The 20398-nt window shown below is 38.7% G+C and overlaps 2 protein-coding genes across 2 annotated transcripts in view; both read left to right on the top strand.

Moving 5' to 3' along the window:
* Window positions 1-916: 916 nt before the first annotated feature.
* On the top strand, window positions 917-10876 carry surf4 (surfeit 4). Its single transcript, XM_039779244.1, has 6 exons — window positions 917-1157; window positions 3776-3962; window positions 4714-4790; window positions 4880-4923; window positions 8079-8265; window positions 9559-10876. The coding sequence occupies exons 1-6, from the start codon at window positions 1110-1112 to the stop codon at window positions 9823-9825; spliced, it is 810 nt and encodes a 269-aa protein (XP_039635178.1). The 5' UTR covers window positions 917-1109; the 3' UTR covers window positions 9826-10876.
* A 1680-nt stretch (window positions 10877-12556) lies between these two features.
* The window catches only part of ass1 (argininosuccinate synthase 1), a 29172-nt gene continuing 21330 nt past the window's right edge, over window positions 12557-20398 (top strand). Inside the window, exons 1-4 of the mRNA XM_039779757.1 lie at window positions 12557-12706; window positions 15261-15455; window positions 16856-16924; window positions 18358-18546. Of these exons, the coding sequence (XP_039635691.1) occupies window positions 15354-15455; window positions 16856-16924; window positions 18358-18546 (360 nt within the window). The 5' untranslated portion in view covers window positions 12557-12706; window positions 15261-15353. The remainder of the gene's footprint in view (window positions 12707-15260; window positions 15456-16855; window positions 16925-18357; window positions 18547-20398) is intronic.

The raw sequence follows: 20398 nt of genomic DNA, 5'->3' as shown, positions 1-20398 counted from the left end.
CGGAAGAACACAATGAATGTTTTCACCCAGGATGGACAGATTTTGTCCATCAACATTTATTCCTTCATGCCTCCAGTAAAGTTTCAGAGAAATTATGTTGCCCCAACACCTATACCAAGACACTGTTCGTTTTCTTTTAAGTTCTTACTCTTATGTGTGTATGCACGTTGTTTTTTAGGAAGTTTGTGTGAAGCATTTTGTTTATGGAAGTTACCTTAATAGCCACACTTAAAAGTTGTTCAACACAATAGCAAAAATAATCCTGTCATCATTTTGCAGGCTGGCTGTTGTGTGAACTGTTTGATTAGTACAGCTCCTACTTGTGAAAAAAATGTCCTTTCTTTTTTCATTCATTTATGCATTAAATTATTTAACTCGAAGTGCATTACAATTCTGATTTAATCATAATTTGAATGCACATCAGACTGGTTGCAAGTTGGTTTTCACATACATAACAAGGATTTGGCCTTGGTATCTTGGTACTTAACGATAAACATAGTAAAAGAAAAGAAGAAAAAAAACTACCATTCAGAATTATAAATAGAAACATTCACTATAAAAAAAGAAAAATATATCAGAGTAGTAGCAGTGAACTAAATGTGCTATCGTCATTTTCTTTAAATAAAGAATTCATTCATTCATCATAAGAGACAAGAGGATTGCACATCTGTCAAAAAAGTGTAACCATCCATATAATCTTCATGGGTTACATGAGTGTGCAGCGTTTGCAAGGTTGAACATGAACATGTCTTAAGGTTTATGGTTAAAAAAAATAATTCAGATGAGGTGGAGGGTATAAACTTGTGCTTCTTTTCATGTGTAAAAGCCGTTAACCACGCTGGGTAGCTAACGTTATGGCAAGCCCTGATCAGTATACGTGGCATACAGCGGTTGCAGTACCATGTAGGGGGGCTCTGTCTCTCTCGTCAAATCGCGGGGCATTGTGGGGCGGAGGCGGCCTTTCTCTGCGTCCAGGCGATCGGGAAATCTTCAAGTAAATAACGTTAACGGGGGGAGGAGCAGTCCGAGCGCAGCCTGCGAAAAATACAACACGTTAAAATTGTGTTGCGCTGAGCTTTAATTATTACAATTCTTAATATTACACAAATATGGGACAGGAGGATCTCATGAACACAGCCGAAGACGTGGCAGACCAGGTAACTTCAATTTTAGCACGACACTTGTTAGCCGCTGTTAGCTAGTTAGCCGCTAACTAGTTTCTCTGAGAATATAGTAGGCTCTTGAGTGTTTCCTCCAACGTTGTGACGCCTTTACTTATTGTTTTTCACAGTCCACAGTACCTAGCTGACGGCATTAATACGACCCTAAATCAACGCTATAGCTTATTTACTCGTGTTTTAATTTGCATGAGAAATGGTTTAGGTGTTTGGTCCTGTCATGTGTCTCCAGATGGATTAGCTAGCATTATACTTCACACCGACAAAGTGAAACTGACATATGTTTGGGGAAGGCCACACTTAACAGGTATAAATATGGATGCCTAGCTACTTCACTATGCCAGCTATTTAGCTTGTCGTCTGCTTCCGTGTGGTTTATTAACAGTATCTCAGCCAGACATCCGTTGTGAAATCACACAGCTTAGCCTTCAAGGTATTGGCTAACATTTAGTTATATTGTGTAGCACTCTAATTGTTTGGCAGGGCTGGTGGCTTAGGGTTACAGAGTATCTCTAAATCGGAGAAGCATTTGGCTTTCCTAAACTTGGCATCTGTTTGTGGCCTTGACAGAGCTGCCCCAACATAGAGTTCACCCAAAAACTCGACGTGAACCTTATCTTCACTTAATAAGTTACATGCAACAGCTGCCTCTATGTTACGTTAGTTACTGGTATTTCTGTCTTTCTGAGATTTTGTTGTTGCTTCACTGGGTAGTGCACAGATCTGTAAGAGGTATGATGAGATATCAAGAGCAGATGTCTGGTCTGTCTGTGACTCATGCTCCTATGTAGACTGTGAAAAAGCCCCAGAAGGTTTTTGTTGTTGTTGTCCTGTTCTGTCATTTAAAAAGTTAATGTAGTCTAGCTTATAAGAGGCATGAGCTGCCTGCTGTAGTGTTTGGTGTGTTGGATTCATGGCCTTGTGTTTTTGCAAGTCAGGCCAGACTTTTAATGTTAGCTATCTCCTTGGAAGAGTATTGTCAGTATCTCTTCTAAAGGAGTAGTGTCCGTTCAAACATCAAGTCCTGGAGTCAGTTCTGTGTATGTTTATGGCAGCTGTGTTGACTGAACTGAATCCACATGCCAAAAACTGCACCACTTCCCTAATGGAATTACAACTGATTGATTTATACACTCCTATCACTAATGCTGTGTATTGTAAAATGTGAACCTGAAATGTCCTGCTTTGTAAGAGACTCTGCAAGGGCACATCACTTCACCTCACTTAGTGGTCCTGAGCTAACATGTTACTTTACACGTTACTTAACAAAATGGTCTATTTCTAGGCTGTTGCAGCGACCTCAGGCTTGTTAGGATTGGCTCCCAGTTCGTCCATTCATGTCTCACATAGCAGTTATAGTGGGAGTTGGTGGATGCTGATAGGCTGCCGAGCTCTGACAGTGCTGATGTGGACAGCTGAGTAGGCGGGGCATGGGGCAGGTCACTGCACCTCTACTATGTCACTGTACTATGTAAGGATCTGTTCATGACTTATGTTTGAGAGAAGATCGTAGTGTAGTTTCTTTTCTTGTTTAAACATTTAGCGTACTTCAACTCATAAAAATACAATAAGCGTTTAGGGTTTTAACAAGGAGGCACAGCCCTATTACTGTCTTGAGGTTTGTGGACAACAACAAAACTCCCGCCCTGCACATAGGAACTTTTTACACTTGAAATCAATTATGCTCAAATCCAGTTGTATGATCAGTTATTAGCTCTTTGTAGCTTTTTTTGCTGTAATATTCAACGTGGGTAATCTGGGGTGGGCAAAACATCATGTACAGTATCACTCCTTTTTTTGTTTTTAAATATTTTATTGAGAAACGTCTCTGTAGTAGTTGTACTGATACTATAAATAATCAGTATTGAAATTTAAATATCAGCTATGTAAGAAACTACCTGACTAGTTTAAGCGACTTTGAGTCCATGAAAAGCGCTATATAAATTCAATTTATTATTATTATTATTATTATTATTAGTCTAAAAATGGATAGAACGAAGAAAAACAACTTATCTACATCCTGTACTTACTTCGTGCATTGCATTTACTTACTTAAACAAAGTAACAGGTGGCACGCCATTTGTCATAGCTTTAGGTAATGGCGTACTCTATCTACAAGGATACACACTATTTGACAAAAGGACTTCTTTGGGATATGTGTTCATGCAAAGTCTATCTCAGGCAGCAATTCAGCGTTAATGACTACTATTTCGACATTCACTTAGCATTGCAATTGCATTCTACTATGACTAGTGGGTTAATTCCTATCCCTATAATTGACAATGTAAATAATAATTAGTAGCAGTCCTGATGACTTCTTGTTTTTTTCATTCTTTAGACTAGACACTATTTAGAGATCTGTCTGGGTAGCAGCAGGTCATGGTTGGGTTTTTCAATAGGAGTCTTTATGGGAATATTGTTTAAATTTAGTTGTTACAGCTTGGTGACCCAGTAATGTTGTTTCTCAGTTATGCTGTTGTAAGCTAGCCTTGTTACGCCTCAGAATACACATCCTTTGATTGTTCTTCTTTGTACTTCAAGCCATCCTTTTTCTTGTCAATCACTCATTTCTCCTCTTCTTTCCCTCTGTTGCCCAGTTCCTGCGGTTAACCAAACATTACCTGCCCCACCTTGCGCGTCTCTGTCTTATCAGCACCTTCCTGGAAGATGGCATCCGCATGTGGTTCCAGTGGAATGAACAGAGAGACTACATTGAGGCAACCTGGAGCTGTGGCTACTTCCTGGCTACCTGCTTTGTGCTGCTTAACTTGATAGGACAGCTGGGTAAGTGAATGGGAGGCAGTGCACCATCAGGTCACGGTCCAGACATGAGATGAGTCAACTCATATTTTACTGTAGTAGGAAGTTACATTTCTTTTGTAATAAACAATCATGCTGATTAGAGAGGTCAGGGGAGACTGACAAGACTTGTTGAAGAGGCAGCCCACTTGAATGAAAGTATTGCAGCGTCTGCGAAAATGTATCCTTGAGCTCCTTGAATTTTGAAGCAGATGGCCTGTAAGAGCAGAAGTTTGCACACTGATGAAGGCATCACCCAAAATGTAGCAGAAGACAGAAAACATCAAGTAGATGTCAGGTTCCATTCTTCATTTACGTTAGAGCCAGAATATGAAGCTACGTACTGTAATCAGGATAGCATGATGGGTGAAGTTTGAAAATTTGCCCTAGCAGTAATATGGTGTCTGTTGAGACAAGCTGAAGCTGACAGTCAGAGTTTGGCATGAACAGTATGAATCCTTGGACCTACCCTGCCATGTGTTTTGGCGACCAGATCATATGGTCATAAATCTTGTGGCAGTTAATAAGCCTTAAACTGTAAACTAAATACTTTTCTTCAAAAGACAGAATATGTTGACAAGTGTATTAGCAAGGGAAATGTGTTATTTTACTCAAATGACACTATTGATAATGATAATTGTGATTAATTCAGATAACATGACAAATTATGATGCTATTTGTCAAATAGTGTGCTGCAGCCACAATCACCATAACTTTGTTGTGTGTGTCCTACCAGGTGGTTGTGTCCTAATCCTCAGTAGAAATTTTGTACAGTATGCCTGCTTTGGATTATTTGGCATCATAGCGCTACAGGTGAGAACAATTACATTATAATGACATTTTTAATGTACACAACCATTATGTCTTTGTATCTGATCTGGAATTTCTTTTTCCCCCACTAGACTGTTGCATACAGCATTTTATGGGACCTCAAATTTTTGATGAGGTAAGTGTCACTCTGTGTAGGTTTATCTTTTGTTTTAAAAACTAAATTTGGATATGCTTGTTGTTAATCTCACACTGACTGGTGGTGTTTTCTGATATTAAGTTTGGAATTTCACTGCTTATGATCCTAGATAAAAAACTATCTTAAAGGTGCAATATGTAATACTGACAGCTAGGGATGGGCGATATGGCCTAAAATCCATATTGCGATATACATTGCAGCCTCTTGCGATAACGATATATATTGCGATATATAAATTATAATAGAACCATTTCATACCAGTACAGGTTACATAGACCCTAAGGAAAACCAAACTGCTAAATGTATTATTTTTTTTTTTTTTTTAAAGAGAAAGAAACATAGTATGTAGTTTTGAGAACATTTATTATTCAAAACTGTAATTATACAACATAATGTTGCAGATGAATAAAATTCAAGTACACTAGTTGCAGAGACTTTGACAAAGAAAAAGCTTAAAGTATTGGGTGTCTTCTCTTTAGTGCAAACCATTCTAAAAGGCACTACACTTAGTAAGTTTAAGTCCTTGGTTCTTAAATGCCACCCAAGATGCAGAGAACAGGACAAACTGGTGTCTGTTTAGTTAAGGAACAGACACTGTACTGAAAATACTTTCAGTATTAGGCAAAGATGCACAGATACTTTAAATAAAAACATATTTCAAACAAAGTTTCTTACCTGCATCCTAATGTAACGCATTTGAGAGCGCGCACACACACACACACACACACACACACACACACACGCACAGCACGAGTCGGGACTTTTCCCGGTGGGCCGGTCTGATAATAGTTATACATTGCAAGTTGTTAGCAACACCATCCGGCGGCCTGGTGCCGCTGCCTGCTGGTCAAACGGTGCAGCCTCTGATCAACCCGTACGGCAGGGGCCGTAAACGTCCCGGTACATTTTTTGGTCCCACTCCGCTGCTGCGCACACACGGCTGTATGTTCAGCGGGGAAGTACAACGTCTGCAAACACCGGCTGCCAAGATTCCAATCGTCCGTTATATAGTGATTGATCACGCGGGTGAAAGGCTCCATGGTACGGCTCGACCACAGCTCCGTTGTAGCGGCTTAAATCCAAACCAAGTCCAAATAACGGATGTTGCACCGGTCTTTTTCACCAGCTCCTTGTTTCGCTTTTAGTCATGTTTACTCAAGATGACGATGACGCGTTGCAGCTCGTGGCTCTAAACTTCGCGGGTAGATTGCGTCATCAACATGATTTATCGCGATAGTGCAATATAATTAAAATTTCTATCGTAGGCCAATTTTGTATCGTTTACATTGCATATCGTCTATATCGCCCATCCCTACTGACAGCTAGTGTTTAAATAGTTATTGCTGTACAAATTGAAAATACTGGAGAGAGTCGTCTCCCCCGCTCCCTCCTTCCCAGACTAAAAGTTCACGGAGGTTGCCAGGCTAAGACCGGAGCATCCATAGTCTCGCTTTGCCAGACCCTCCTCCAAAGTGCGCTGAAGGAGCATCCACAACATTGTTGCTAGACGCTTGTCTGACATAGCCAGACATTCCTTCACAGCACAGCGGAGTAGCTACCGTTAGATGCTGGCTATATTGACAGTCATAGAAGCCCGTTCTCACGCAGAGCTCTGTACCCAACTGACAGGCACACTTTTTCGGCTTAGAATTACGGTAGAAACCGCAAAAAAACACAACAACCTCGCTGTCCTCTCCACTCAACGGACAGACACACTTCCTAGGCTTAGAATTACAGTAGGAACCGCTAAAAATAACTACCTTGCCGTCCTCTCCACCCGACTGAACACACTTTATTGGCTTAGAATTGCGGCAACAATCACTAAACACACTGCAAACTCACGGTCCTCTCTTCCCAATTTACAGCCCCCCTCTCTTGGCTTAAAATAACTCACAGTTTTTCGGCTACGGCCGCTGAACAGGCTACACGTTGTAAACAGCCGTGGCCCGCTTGCCTGGTCCTCCGGTAACGTTAGCAGGGTTAGTGTGGCGGCGTTAGCCAAGACCAGTCAGGATCACTTTACTGGCTGTGTCTCAATTTGTTTTTGCGAGTTACCAACTTGGGTACTCTAGCTATATAATTCAATGTTAGTACACCAATGTTGAAATGACATAAAATGCCCATCCCCTTGTAGCTGTGATAAATTAGCCTGAAGCTAATGCTTACCTGTTCAGGAGGAAATTAGCCAACTTGGTTTCTTTTGGGCTCTAGCTGTCTCCATCTTTCAAATAAATCTCCAATTTTTACCCGTTTTTTTTTTTACATCTCTGGTAAGGCAACTGTTAGAAACATGCCTTTTTTGGGCAGTTGATAACAACACAGAGGCTGAAACAGAAAGTCCATTATGGAACGGAAATTTTAAAAGGAGAAAATACTAGCATTAGCATTGTTGTCGGAAACAATAGTATTTCAATTTAGCATATTTCCTTAAAATCTGATGAATCATTGTGGTCATTTTTGGATTTATTACAGTAAATATATTACATATTGGACCTTTAATTTATTTGACTGCTTGTAGTGCTTTTTCTGCAGCAATGAAAATTTTCATTTGCAAGCAGACACCAACAATTACTGTGAACAAGACCTGTGATTTATTTAATCAACAGGCCAGATGAGTCATAGGCCATCAGAGAAATCCCTTAAATACAGTACTACATTGTAGTTTTTCTGTTTCTGCATTCTATGTAATTTTAATAAAAAATGTTATTATAGAGTGAGAGTAAACCTAAACGCTGAAAGAAGTTGTGCATGTGGAATCAATGCGTTAATAAAAGGATGACTTAATGATTTTGATTACTGATAAATAATTTAAGTAATTTAAAATACCTGATTAAAAATTCAGAAAACAAAATAAGCTGTGTTGTGATTGCCATTTTATGACTAAATGAGTAAGTAGTTTATTGAAATAATAAACGGATGTATTGATATTGAGAAGAACACGTGGTTGCAACCATACTGAACATCCTCATTCCAGTCAGTAATGAGGTCATGATCAGATGAGATTACAATTTGGCAATCGGCCTCAACAAACCTGGTTGTACTGTATACACTCTGTATTCCAGACATGTTGTGCTTGTATGACTGCAGGTCTGACGAGCACTGTCCAAAAATAACCATCCTCTCTCCTCTCCCAGAAACCTGGCCCTAGGAGGTGGTCTGCTCCTGCTGCTGGCCGAGTCTCGTTCGGAAGGAAAGAGCATGTTTGCTGGAGTTCCCTCCATGGGAGAGAGTTCGCCAAAGCAGTACATGCAGCTGGGTGGTCGAGTACTGCTAGTGCTCATGTTCATGACTCTGCTGCACTTTGACTCCAACTTCTTCTCTGTGAGTACTGACAACAACAACTCCCTCATTCAACACTGATGGATATTTCATCATAAAGACCAATGCTATGCCACCACATACAGTACAGGCCAAAAGTTTGGACACACCTTCTCATTCAATGCGTTTCCTTTTTATTTTCATGACTATTTACATTGTAGATTCTCACTGAAGGCATCACAACTATGAATGAACACATATGGAATTATGTACTTAACAAAAAAGTGTGAAATAACTGAAAACATGTCTTATATTTTAGATTCTTCAAAGTAGCCACCCTTTGCTTTTTTATTAATAAGGGAAAACATTCCACTAATTAACCCTGACAAAGCACACCTGTGAAGGTAAAACCATTTCAGGTGACTACCTCATGAAGCTCACTGAGAGAACACCAAGGGTTTGCAGAGTTATCAAAAAAGCAAAGGGTGGCTACTTTGAGGAATCCAAAATATAAGACATGTTTTCAGTTATTTCACACTTTTTTGTTAAGTACATAATTCCATATGTGTTCATTCATAGTTTTGATGCCTTAAGTGAGAATCTACAATGTAAATAGTCATGAAAATAAAGAAATGCACTGAATGAGAAGGTGTGTCCAAACTTTTGGCCTGTACTGTATATACAAACACAAACGTAATCTTAATTAGATTTAGACTTAAATGACAAATTCAACCTTTTGGAAAATGCACTTATTTGCTTTCTTGCAGAGAGTTTATGCTAAGATAATATAATTTGCTATAATTAGCATAAAGACTGGAAGCAGGGGGATACGGCTAGCCTGGCTCTTACACAATGGTAACAAAATCCACCTTACTAACACCTTTTTAAAGTTCACTAATTAACACAGTATATCTTGTTTGTTTAATCTGTACAGAAAACAAAGTTTTGGGGATTTATGAGAGGGATATATTCTGGAATATTTAGGGAGACACAGGTAGAAGAAGTAGCTGTTATTTGCCTTTACCTACGTAGTTATTATATCCATGATACTGATGATTATTTGTCAAATAGTCAACCCTACAATTTTCGTTGCGATATCGAGGTATTTGATCCAGACTATTGTGATATTAGATTTTCTTTATACCCCTAAAAACAAATCAGATATACTAAAGTTACTGTCATGCATTTTCCAGTGTACCATAACTTTTCAGCTGAGTTCTATTCATTTAAGTACAGCAGGTTTCTGCAAATGATCTTGCAGACGTTAAACTTGCTTGTCAGTCGGTAGCCCACTTGTGATGACCACATACTGTAAAGTACAAATCTTCACCCACCTACTTTAACATCCTTCCACAGATCCTGCAGAACATGGTTGGAACTGCACTCATCATCCTGGTGGCCATTGGCTTCAAAACCAAGCTGGCGGCGTTGACCCTCGTCGTGTGGCTTCTGGCCATCAACGTTTACTTCAACGCCTTCTGGACCGTCCCCGCCTACAAGCCCATGCATGACTTCCTCAAGTACGACTTCTTCCAGACCACCTCGGTCATCGGCGGCCTGCTGTTGGTGGTGGCACTTGGACCTGGTGGAGTGTCCATGGATGAGAAAAAGAAAGAGTGGTAGGCAAAGGGGGTTAAGATAAGAGGATTGCACAGCACCACTAACTTCCCCCACCGACTGGGACACAAAGACCCTCCCTCTCCTCCAGTTCCCCCCCGCCAGGGTACACCGTTTTTTTTTTCTATCTTATTTTTTTATTTGGCCAAATCCACAGACACCACCTCATCCATATATGGACAATTTTTTTTTTTTTATATATATATTTTCCTCCAAACTGCTGTTTGGGGTTTTTAGTTGAACATGTATATTATGGCAGATTTTTTTTCGAAACCCTTCTTGTAAGTCCTCTTCTTCATAACAAGAATAAAAAAGCCCATGTATGTCATAGTGCAAGGTAAACAACAAATGAATGAAAAATGGAAGAAAAGATGCATTTGTTCTGCGTGCATAAGGAATGAAAATAATTTATTTTATTTTATGGGTGTTGTACCATGAGTTATAATAGATTGGCTTTCATATTTTCTGAATAAAACCGGCAAATTGGATGGAGTGCAGCAGTTTGGGTCCCTCCCCCATGGATGCTGGTCTTTTTCTGCCGTTGGATCTTGGAGTGTCTGAGACTTACTCACCATATCGAACATGGGCACTGATTTGACAGCAACTCGCCTTGACTCTCCAGGTTTTTTTTTTTTTTTTTTTTTTTCTCTCTGACAACCTAGCTTTTCAATACATCTGTACACCTTCATTCTCAACTGACTCTTGTTCATGGGGGAGTCAAATGCGGTGGTGGGGGGGAGTGTACATTGTATACAAAGTGGTGGATTGCAGTCGTGCTTGATTGAAATTTTCAACACAATTGTTAGCTCCAGGACTTGTTATTGGGCACTTTGTACTGTACGTCTTTGGCAAATTCCTACCTAATGAACTGTATATGATCGGGGATAATCGGGGGGGAGGAGGCTCAACATTTGTGAAACACCATATTCTGAGATCCAGAAAAGCAAAGAGGACTAAACAAAGTCACTAGCCATCCGTGCATCAGAGCCTCAGTGTTTTTTTTCCCTGTATAAGAAAAATAAAAAAATATTCAGTGTATTGAATTTTCAGAACTTTATATTGTATTTTTGATCATTTGTTTTTTGATTTTGGAAGTTTATGGCGAAGAAATAAAAATATAAAGTTGCTTCTCTCGGTCAAGGTTTTTAGCTCTTATGATGTTCTCAGAGACTGAAGTACATTGGTGGACCGGATACTCAAATTAACAAATTATCTTACTGTGAAGCATGCAATGGAGTATGGACCTAAAGTATAGTAAAGTCTTTGTGAGGAGCTGTTGGATATCACAGAAAATGGTATGAAAGGTACAAAGACATTGTTTTGCCATACTGAATGGTACCTACATAAGAATGAAACACACCCTTATGTAAGTGACACTGCGAGGTTTACTGCAATTCATCAGCATCATTTCAAGTCGCATTGATAAAATAAGATGTGGGACAGAGTATGATGACATTGCTACATACGTAGCATCTGAAGATGGATGTTGGTGTCATGTGGCAGTATGCTTGTGTGATTGCTGCCATGATGGAAAAAACTTTTGTGTGTTTACAGTGTTACCTGCTGAAAGACATTCTGATAAACTGAGCTACTTGAATATATAACTTTTTTAAAGATACAATGAACTTAAATATACAGCTCTTACTATGAACTTGCATGAACTGACCAGGTACTCTCTATAAAAGGTTAGGGTTAATGCAATTATGTAGACCTAAGCAGGGAAGTGTTCCAAACTTACCTGGCGTAACAGGTGAGTTATCACCTGTAATAAATAAATACAATGTAATTGTGCACTAGAATAAGAGTATTTATTGCACTAGTATGAATGTAATTATTGCACGATCTACAAGGTTTGTAGCACCATCCACAAGCCAAATGCTGGTAAAATATGCAAATGGTTGGTTACTTATTGATTGGCTGGTACACTTTGAACATTCACTATAGGCTGGTGGACAAATTTTTTTATTTTGAACCCTGTTTGTCCTTGAAGGACAGTCAACATATTGCAAATGAGGGGTCATTCAACCCTTGTTGGACATAAGTGGGCTTATAGCCCAGGGAAAGAGACAGTTCCCACGTCTGGTGGTCTATGTTTTTATGGTCCTGTAGCGCCTGCCAACAGGTCAAACAGCTGGTGTCCAGGATGAGAAGTCTTTTAGAATGTTTTTGGTTCTGCAGAGACAGCAGAAACTATAGAGTATATGGAGCCATTGAGAAAATATGAATGAAATATAGGAAATACTGTTACTATTGACAACCTAGCAACTCAGTTTTTCTAATTTAGGCCTTTTTCTTTGCATGTTTAAAGCTGTAAGGGCTTTAAGGACTTCTCATATTTTCTCGTATTGGTTAGATGGAGTTCTTTATGTGTATTGGTCTTTAAGACACATATAGCCCAATATAAATGTACTTGTACTTTTGATACTTTTACTTAATTAGGATTTTGATTGCAGAACCTTTAATGGAGTAGTTTCACATTAATGTATTGGTACTTTTACATATGTAAAGGATCTGAATTCTTCCAGTAGGCTACTGCTACAGATGTTTAGCTAGTATTGTATTTCCATAAAGTAATAGAGATTGGTTAAAACAGAAATGGTCAAATTTGAAGCCAGGATATATTGACTTTAGGTCATAGTATGGGTCAGGCTTCAAACTGCATCCCACAATTTCCATAATTCATCTTTCATTTGTAAACATCAATGTTAAGGACAACGTGAGTAACGGATGATGCAATGTGAGTTGAACCAGTCAGACCGCAGCAGCCATCAGCAGGGAACCGAACACGCTGCCGCTGCTTTTCCACTCCTCACCGACCGACCAACAGCCAGCGTCTCCGGATAACGTTTATTTATAACGTTTATTTATCTCACAAAGCCACTTTTTCGTAAGTACAACCAACTTCTTTTTTATATTTCAATTTAAGGTTTTATCAGTCAGCAACAGCAGCGACACGGCTTGATTTTTACTGGGCTTTAAGTAACGTTTCGTCACGAGGGTTTCAACTTGCATGGTAACAGGTGGTAACTAACCATTGACTGGGGGTATAGCCATATGTCAATGGGTATAGCCTACAATTGTGGCAAAATACATAACGGTAACTAGCTAGATAGCTAGCTAGCTACGCAGTTTGTGATGTAGCGTTAGCTAGTTAGTTAGGTACCCCTGCGTTAGTTTGGCTAATTAATGCACATCGGCGGCGCGCCACTAGCCTATCTATTTAATACAGTATATGGGTACAGTAACACATTGGTTATAATACATGATGAAAACTGGGCTTAAATTGAAATAAATCTCATCAAAATTGTTTCCGCGTGTTGCAAACAAAATCAATCAATCAATCATTCAGCCTTTATTCGTTTGCCACTTTTCGTAACACAAAGTGCTTTAGCTACACAATCCACACATAGTGGCCTTTTAATGAATAAAATACATACTAACATTCACTAAAAATAACAACAGGCGCTGAGGAAATTTAGAGTAAGTAAATGCCATAGGCAGGATTAAAAATAGATAAAAACTCACCTTGGTATCTACCAACATACATCAAGTAGGCCTAAAACAGGCTAAAATTCATCTACAGACAGACAGATAGATAGCTTGAAAGCCAGACTAAAAAGATAGCTAGGTCTTTAGTTTGTTTTTAAAAGTAGCAACATTCTCTGCTGCCCTCAGGAATGCTGTGGGCCATAGTAATAATAGTTAGAAGGATGTCTCACCATGGGTTTTAGTTTTTACTTTAGGGATAATTACAAGGCCATTACCAGATGACCTGAAGGTTAGCTTAGCATTACATTTTTCTTCTCTGAAAATGCTGTTTTACCACTTGAGCACTCAGGGAGGGACATTAACAATACCACAAAAAAATAATTTCTTATCCTCTCCCTCTGGCATTAAACACACATTGGGCAAAACATGGGATGTATATGCCATAACTCCTCCTTGCGTCACTTAAACGTTTGATTTAGGAAGTGAAGAAATCATGTCATCATCCTCAAATTTTTATTTCAAGCTTAAGTACATTCAAGTGGGACAAGTTTTAGATTAGATTAGATTCAACTTTATTGTCATTGCACAAGTAAGGACAACCAGCATAACAAAATGCAGTTTAACATGATTTTTCTTTATAAGTGATGTAGCTGAGTTTTCTTAGGTTGCAAAAAGTTTAAATTGACTACCAGTAGCGTTTAAAAAAGGAACACAGGATAAGCTATTATTAATTTTTAAGAAATATTTAACACTGGTAGCTAGAAATGACAAAATGTGCTACCTCGCTGTAAAGCACTTTTATCAAGGAAACGCCTAGAAATCTAGATGCACCCTAGCACCCTAGGGTCTGGCTTGTCAGGCTACCTGAAGAAATTACACTTTGATACAATGTAAAGTATTGCTTGTATAGAAAAATATTACAGCTTGTATAACAGTGTAAATGTGCAGTCCCCTCAAAATAACTCAACACACAGCCATTAATGTCTAAACCGCTGGCAACAAAAGTGAGTACACCCCTATGTTAAATTCCCATAGAGGCAGGCAGATTTTTATTTTGAAAGGCCAGTTATTTCATGGATCCAGGATACTATGCATCCTGATAAAGTTCCCTTGACCTTTGGAATTAAAATAGCCCCCCCACATCATCACATGCCCTTCACCATACCTAGAGATTGGCATGGTTTTATGTCGGTTAACCTAATAGCTGGTTTGATTTGCATTGAGAGATGATTTTATGGAAAGTACCCCATGCCAGCCCTGAAATCACCTCTGTTTCCGAATTATATTCCTGTGGAATTTTGGGTGTTTCCTTGAATGAAAACTCTCCCAGGATAAGGACACACCTCTGAATTCAGGTTTACTCCAGGTCACAGACAAAGGTCGTGCCAATTCTATTCAACTTTACAGAGATATGCATTTCCTTTGTTCTAATCAAGTCTGGCCGAACAGGGGATGGCTCTCAAAGCTGTTTGAACAATAGGTCTCCTTGTGTGGGGACAAAGAGCTTCTACCTTTATGCTAAATAACAGACATGATTTATTCAATTCTTTAGAAGCTAGAGAAGGTGTGAGCCAGACAAATGCTAATTAAGTGTGGTGTGATGCAATTGGTATTGATTCAGTGTTTTTTTCTAGCTACAGTGTTCATTTAATTAAAAGTATATTTTTATCAGACATCACCAATGGTTTAACTTTTTACAACCTAACAGTTCTCTGCGGAGTGCAGACTGATTTGCTCTTGCCAGTCACGTGACCAAATCGCAGCCTTTGTGATTAGGAAATCGTGTTTTAACATATCGCGATATTATTGCAAATGCAATCAATCGTTCAGCCCTAATATAATTGTCTCCCTGCTATCTCTTCTCTGCTGCCACTCCACAGCATCTCTACCTGTTGGACTGAACTAGCGGGTCTGGCTTGTCAGGCTACCTAATCTCTGCATTTCCTCCTCAGCTGGACTAGTGATCTATATAATCGCCTCCCTCCTGTCTCTTCTCTGCTTCCACTCCACGGCTTCTCTACCTGTTGGACTGAACCGCCCTCATCATGTCTAAAGGGACAGTGGTTCTAGCCTACAGCGGTGGATTGGACACATCCTGTATTCTGGTTTGGCTGAAGGAACAGGGTTACGATGTGATTACGTTCTTGGTAAGGTTTAGAGACCAGTGTGTGTGCAGCATGTGTCTTAGTTTGCTAGTCTAGTTTTCAACCAGCTGCTTTTGCATGTCATGTAGGACTGGGCAATATATGTATCAATATAAATCAATATTGTGATATGAGACTATATATCGTCTTAGATGTTGGATATTGTATTATAGTTATATGACATAAGTGTGTCTTTTCCTGGTTTTACAGGCTGCATTACAGTAAAGGGATTTTCTGAACTCGCAGTTCTATTATTTGCCTTTACCCACTTAGTCATTATATCCACATTAGTGATGATTATTTATCACAAATCACATTGCGTAAATATTTAGTGAAAGCACCAATTGTCAACCCTACATATCGTCGCAATATCTTTATCGAGGTATTTGGTAAAAAATATCGCGATATTTGATTTTCTCCATATCGCCCTAGCCCTAATTTCAGGTATCTCTGAAGTTTTACAATCTACTGTTTTTAGGCAGCTGACGCAATATGTCATACACCAGACAATTTTGGACTTTTTAATTGGCTGTCTAAAAAAATCAGAGCTACAGTACCAGTTAACTCCCAACCAAACAGGATTTGGCTTCATAATGCAAATGCAGATCTAGGTGGATTTACTTTCTGCCCTGGGGCAGTTTAGAACTGCAAAGCAGGCAGATTTTCTTGTTGTCTAACTTTTTATTCAGTGGTGTTGTGGTTCGGTGTGGGGGGATGGGTAATTGTCTGTGATTCACTGCTGTGGCACTGAGGTGCTCTCCAGGGAAATAGTCTTTCCTGAAACTTTGCACTTGCTTCAAATTGTCAAACAACTGGTATGCAAGTGTTATTCACAAGTAATGGAAAATAGTTGACAGGTTTGTTGGAATGTCATTGTCTTACTTTTTGACAATGGTTTTGTTATACTCTATGTATTGAATTGTAGCATTGGACGTGACTCATCCTTAATCAACTGTGACTGTAAGATCAGAAAATCACTGAAATTAAAATGATAAAGTGGTGAAAATATCTAAAGCATAGTAAAGTGTTTGTGCTGCAGACTTGTGTTGTTTACTAGATAAGTATGTCTGCAGGAAAATATTCCCTTGTTTAGTGTTCAGCTCAGGAGATCAGACAGCCTCTTCAAGCCCATAAGTGGTGTTCATGCTTGGTTTCCGCTGTGAGGTGGTCGCTACATCTCCTCCACAGATGTGATCTGAATTACAAGGTCATGGATTGGCAGAATTAATACTTGCACAGTCATGAGCTGGCATTTTTTATATGTGGAGGGCTTTCATGTTATTCCACAGGAGGTCCAAACTCAAATAACTGGACAGTTTTTGTTTTTTAATTGTGTGTAGTCTTTGTTGCAAATATTTGTGAAATTTTGTGTCACTTTGATGTGCAATTAAATGTGTGTTTAGGCTAACATTGGGCAAGATGAAGATTTTGACGCAGCCCGGAAAAAGGCAGAAAGCCTCGGTGCGAAGAAGGTAAGAGACTGAATGAAATATGATGTTGCTTTATAGGCATTGTCAGTAATTTTGCATCTTCATACCCAGAATTTTTCCAGAAATGTCTTAACTGTCTAAAATATTTAATCGTGATTAATCACATTGTCATACTTAACTCGTAATTTATCACACAATTTTATCTATTCTAAATGTCCCTTGATTTCTTTTTGTCCCATTATTTCTTTTTTTCTCATTTTAATGCTCTTATCAACATGGAAAAGTGGATCGGCTTGCTTTGTGCTTTTGTCGCCTGGCTTTGACGAGGGGGCGGAGAATTCTCTGTATGCTTGGCATACATCAAGTGGTATTTCAGACGGGACATGCTGCGATGATAGCTCAGTTCACAACAACAAAACACACAGATCACTTTGCTCTTGTCAATGGAACTTTTTAAAAGTAAACTTTCCATTCAGAATTTTATTGGCATCTATTTTGGCGTCTCGCGCTCGCCATCCACTCAAAACGTAACGTTAGCCTACTATTTGGCCGGCTCGCAAGCCCAAACAAGTGTGTGCGGCGCGCCGGTTGTTTTGTTTCCGGTCTAGCTAGATCCGGTGTGGTGTTGTAGTTTTTCTAACGTCACTGGTTGTTGCAACGGCATGTGAAAAAAACTACAAAGTTTGCTAGGCCGAAAAGAACGTTAATCTCGCGATAAACAAATTGACGCCGTTAAAATGGGTTTGCGTGAACACCGTTAATAACGCGTTTAACTGACAGCACTATATATATATATATATATATATATATATATATATATATATATATATATATATATAAAATACTTTTTGTAAACGTTTTTTTGGCATGTTTAGCCTTCAACAGACAGTATAGAGATGACAGAAAATGATGAGGGGAGAGAGATGTGGCGAACAATTAACTAACTTGACCTTTTTTAATGTAAGGTTAAAAGGTCCAAACCAGGGATGTTGTGCACTATACTGGTATTTTTTTGAATATTTGGCATTCATAGTGGGTTCTAGTGGTAAACACTGATTTTCAAGAAGCTTAAGATCAATCTTTTTGCTGTAAATATCATTGTATCCTATCAGATATCAGAGCTTCCCCCAAACACCTAGTTATACCAACAAAGAAGTGTTTGAAATGTTCTCTAAGGCCTTAAAGCAAGTTTCCAGCCACTTCAAGTACAATGTCATAGCATGCTGTGATGAATGGAAATCAGTAGCTGCTTTATTCTGATTCTTGTATTAGCAAGTTTTTTTGCATTCATATCTCATACTTACTGTATGACACAATGTTTTTTTGTGGCAAACACTCATCAGTTATTTTTTTTCCTAGAATATATAATAAATAATTCATTCAATATTTATCACATAGAAATGGCCCAGAGATGAATAAAAGCAAGGACTTTACACAAAGACCTGTTCTGTGTCCTCACATCTGTTCTTGTTTAGGTTTTTATTGAAGACCTGCGTTCAGAGTTTGTGGAGGACTTCATCTGGCCCACAGTTCAGGCCAATGCCGTCTATGAGGACCGATACCTGCTGGGCACTGCGGTAGCACGGCCCTGCATCAGCCGCCGTCAGGTCGAGATTGCACGCAGGGAGGGTGCCCAGTTTGTCTCCCATGGTGCCACAGGAAAGGTAAACCAGACACAGGACAAGAGACTACACTCTGAGGAAGGAGAATTTTCATCTTCTTTTTACATTTTCTTGTCTTTATTCTAGAGCTGGGACAGAAAAGAGTAAGTTTGGGAATGATACAGAACTAAAGACCATACTGAAATTAAACTCTCAGCTTTGTGGTTACATGCTATGTGCCTGATCAACAAGTATGCCCCAGACAGTCAGTGAACACAAACTAACTACAGTATGTAACTGTCCAAACTCTGGACATAAGGATTTTGTTTGCAGGGTTCAACATTAACTTTTGTCTAACTTGTCAACCAAGCCGCAATAATAAGTCAGTGAGAGCAATGTATGCCCTCCATTCAGAAACTATAATGGTCCTCTATTTAGTTGTCTATTCATTAAAAGAAAATGTTTCAGTTCAAAGAAACATGCAAATAGGTGTTAGTTTTGTGCTTTGGAGGCCTGCCAGATGGTTTCTGATTAGTATGAGAAATGTTGAACATTAGCATGGATTTCATGAAACATTGTCAGTTCTGTACATTTTGTGGATAGATACCTTGTTTCGAAGATCTCTATTCCCTAGTGACATGTTGGCTCTGTTCATGTGTATTAGGATAATCTGCCATGTTTTACCTCCTAATTAGCTGTGAAACCTACACCTGGAAGATAAATAAATTATTCCAAAGTGTTGTAAAACTAGAGAAGAATTGAAGCAAGTGTTAAGTCAATTTCACATAATGTGTGGTTCAGAGGAACATAACATGCTCTTAAAGATAAAAAATTAGTTCAGGGCACTTTTATGTGAAGCAGTGATGAGTTTTTCTTATTACAAAATGACAATATAATGATAGAGATATTATGATTATAATAGCACAATAATATACACTGTTAAAGGCTTCACTACATCTCATTTCTTTTGGTCAGAATGACTTTTATTCATCTAACAGTGCTGTAAGATGCATTCTGTGACTGCTATTAAGGGCGGTCATAGTTTGCAAAGTAAAATTATATAGTATAATTGTTTCGCATTGTGACTGAATTCAGAAGATTTCTTTTTTTTTTTTACATTTATTCCTTTAATATACAGTTCATTCAACACCTTTTTTTTTTTACAGATTTGTTCTTGTATTTCCATTATCCATCATCAGTTGAAATGCAGTGTCCACATTCTGCCTGTAGATGGAGACATATACCACATCATAAAGTTAGAATACAGACCTCAAATAATAGGTTGTTAACTTCATCAGCTGTTCATTAGCAGTTTTTAATGTGTGTTTTTTATTTGTGGTAATTAAGACAATGCAGATGGCTACCCTTTTATATTTCTGTTTTTATCATATATTTATCTATCAAGCTGATTAATGAAGAAAGATGGAGCACTGTACAGGAAAATATACTGTAGGAATGAAAACTCAAGCAGGATGTGATCATGGCATATCATCATATGCCAGTTCAGACATTGGAAACATCCCGGCTCAACCACCACTGTTCACTGGAGCTGAATTGTTAGGCAATTAATCGATTGACAGAAAAGTAATCTGCAACTATTTTAATTATTTGTGTATTTTCTTATTTCTTCCTGTGGTTTTCTTTGTCGACCATGATAGTTGAAGATATTTGAGGTCTAGACTGTTGGTTGCATAAAACTAGCTATTTGAATATATCAATATTGGGCTTTGGGAAATAGCACAAGGACTTTTTCACTGTTTTTCTGACACTTTACTGACCAATAATTTAATCAATAATGAAAAATCCAGCCCTACAGTACACACTTTCAGTTACTGTTGTTGATTTCAAACGGTTAATCTAAATACAGATGAACACACCTCACATGTGGTACATAAAGTTGAGTCATTGTGTTTGT

The sequence above is a fragment of the Perca fluviatilis genome, chromosome 17, assembly GCF_010015445.1.
Source record: "Perca fluviatilis chromosome 17, GENO_Pfluv_1.0, whole genome shotgun sequence".
NCBI lineage: Eukaryota > Metazoa > Chordata > Actinopteri > Perciformes > Percidae > Perca > Perca fluviatilis.
Note: the sequence above shows the minus strand (reverse complement) of the source record. Positions and strands in the feature narration are given on the sequence as shown.

What these genes read in the sequence shown, in the direction of transcription:
- surf4 (XM_039779244.1), top strand. Translation starts at nt 1,110, where the DNA reads ATGGGACAGGAGGATCTCATGAACACAGCCGAAGACGTGGCAGACCAG. An exon ending in TTGGCATCATAGCGCTACAG is followed by an intron (nt 4,791 to 4,879) that starts GTGAGAACAATT and finishes TTCCCCCACTAG; the next exon opens with ACTGTTGCATACAGCATTTT. An exon ending in TTGACTCCAACTTCTTCTCT is followed by an intron (nt 8,266 to 9,558) that starts GTGAGTACTGAC and finishes ATCCTTCCACAG; the next exon opens with ATCCTGCAGAACATGGTTGG.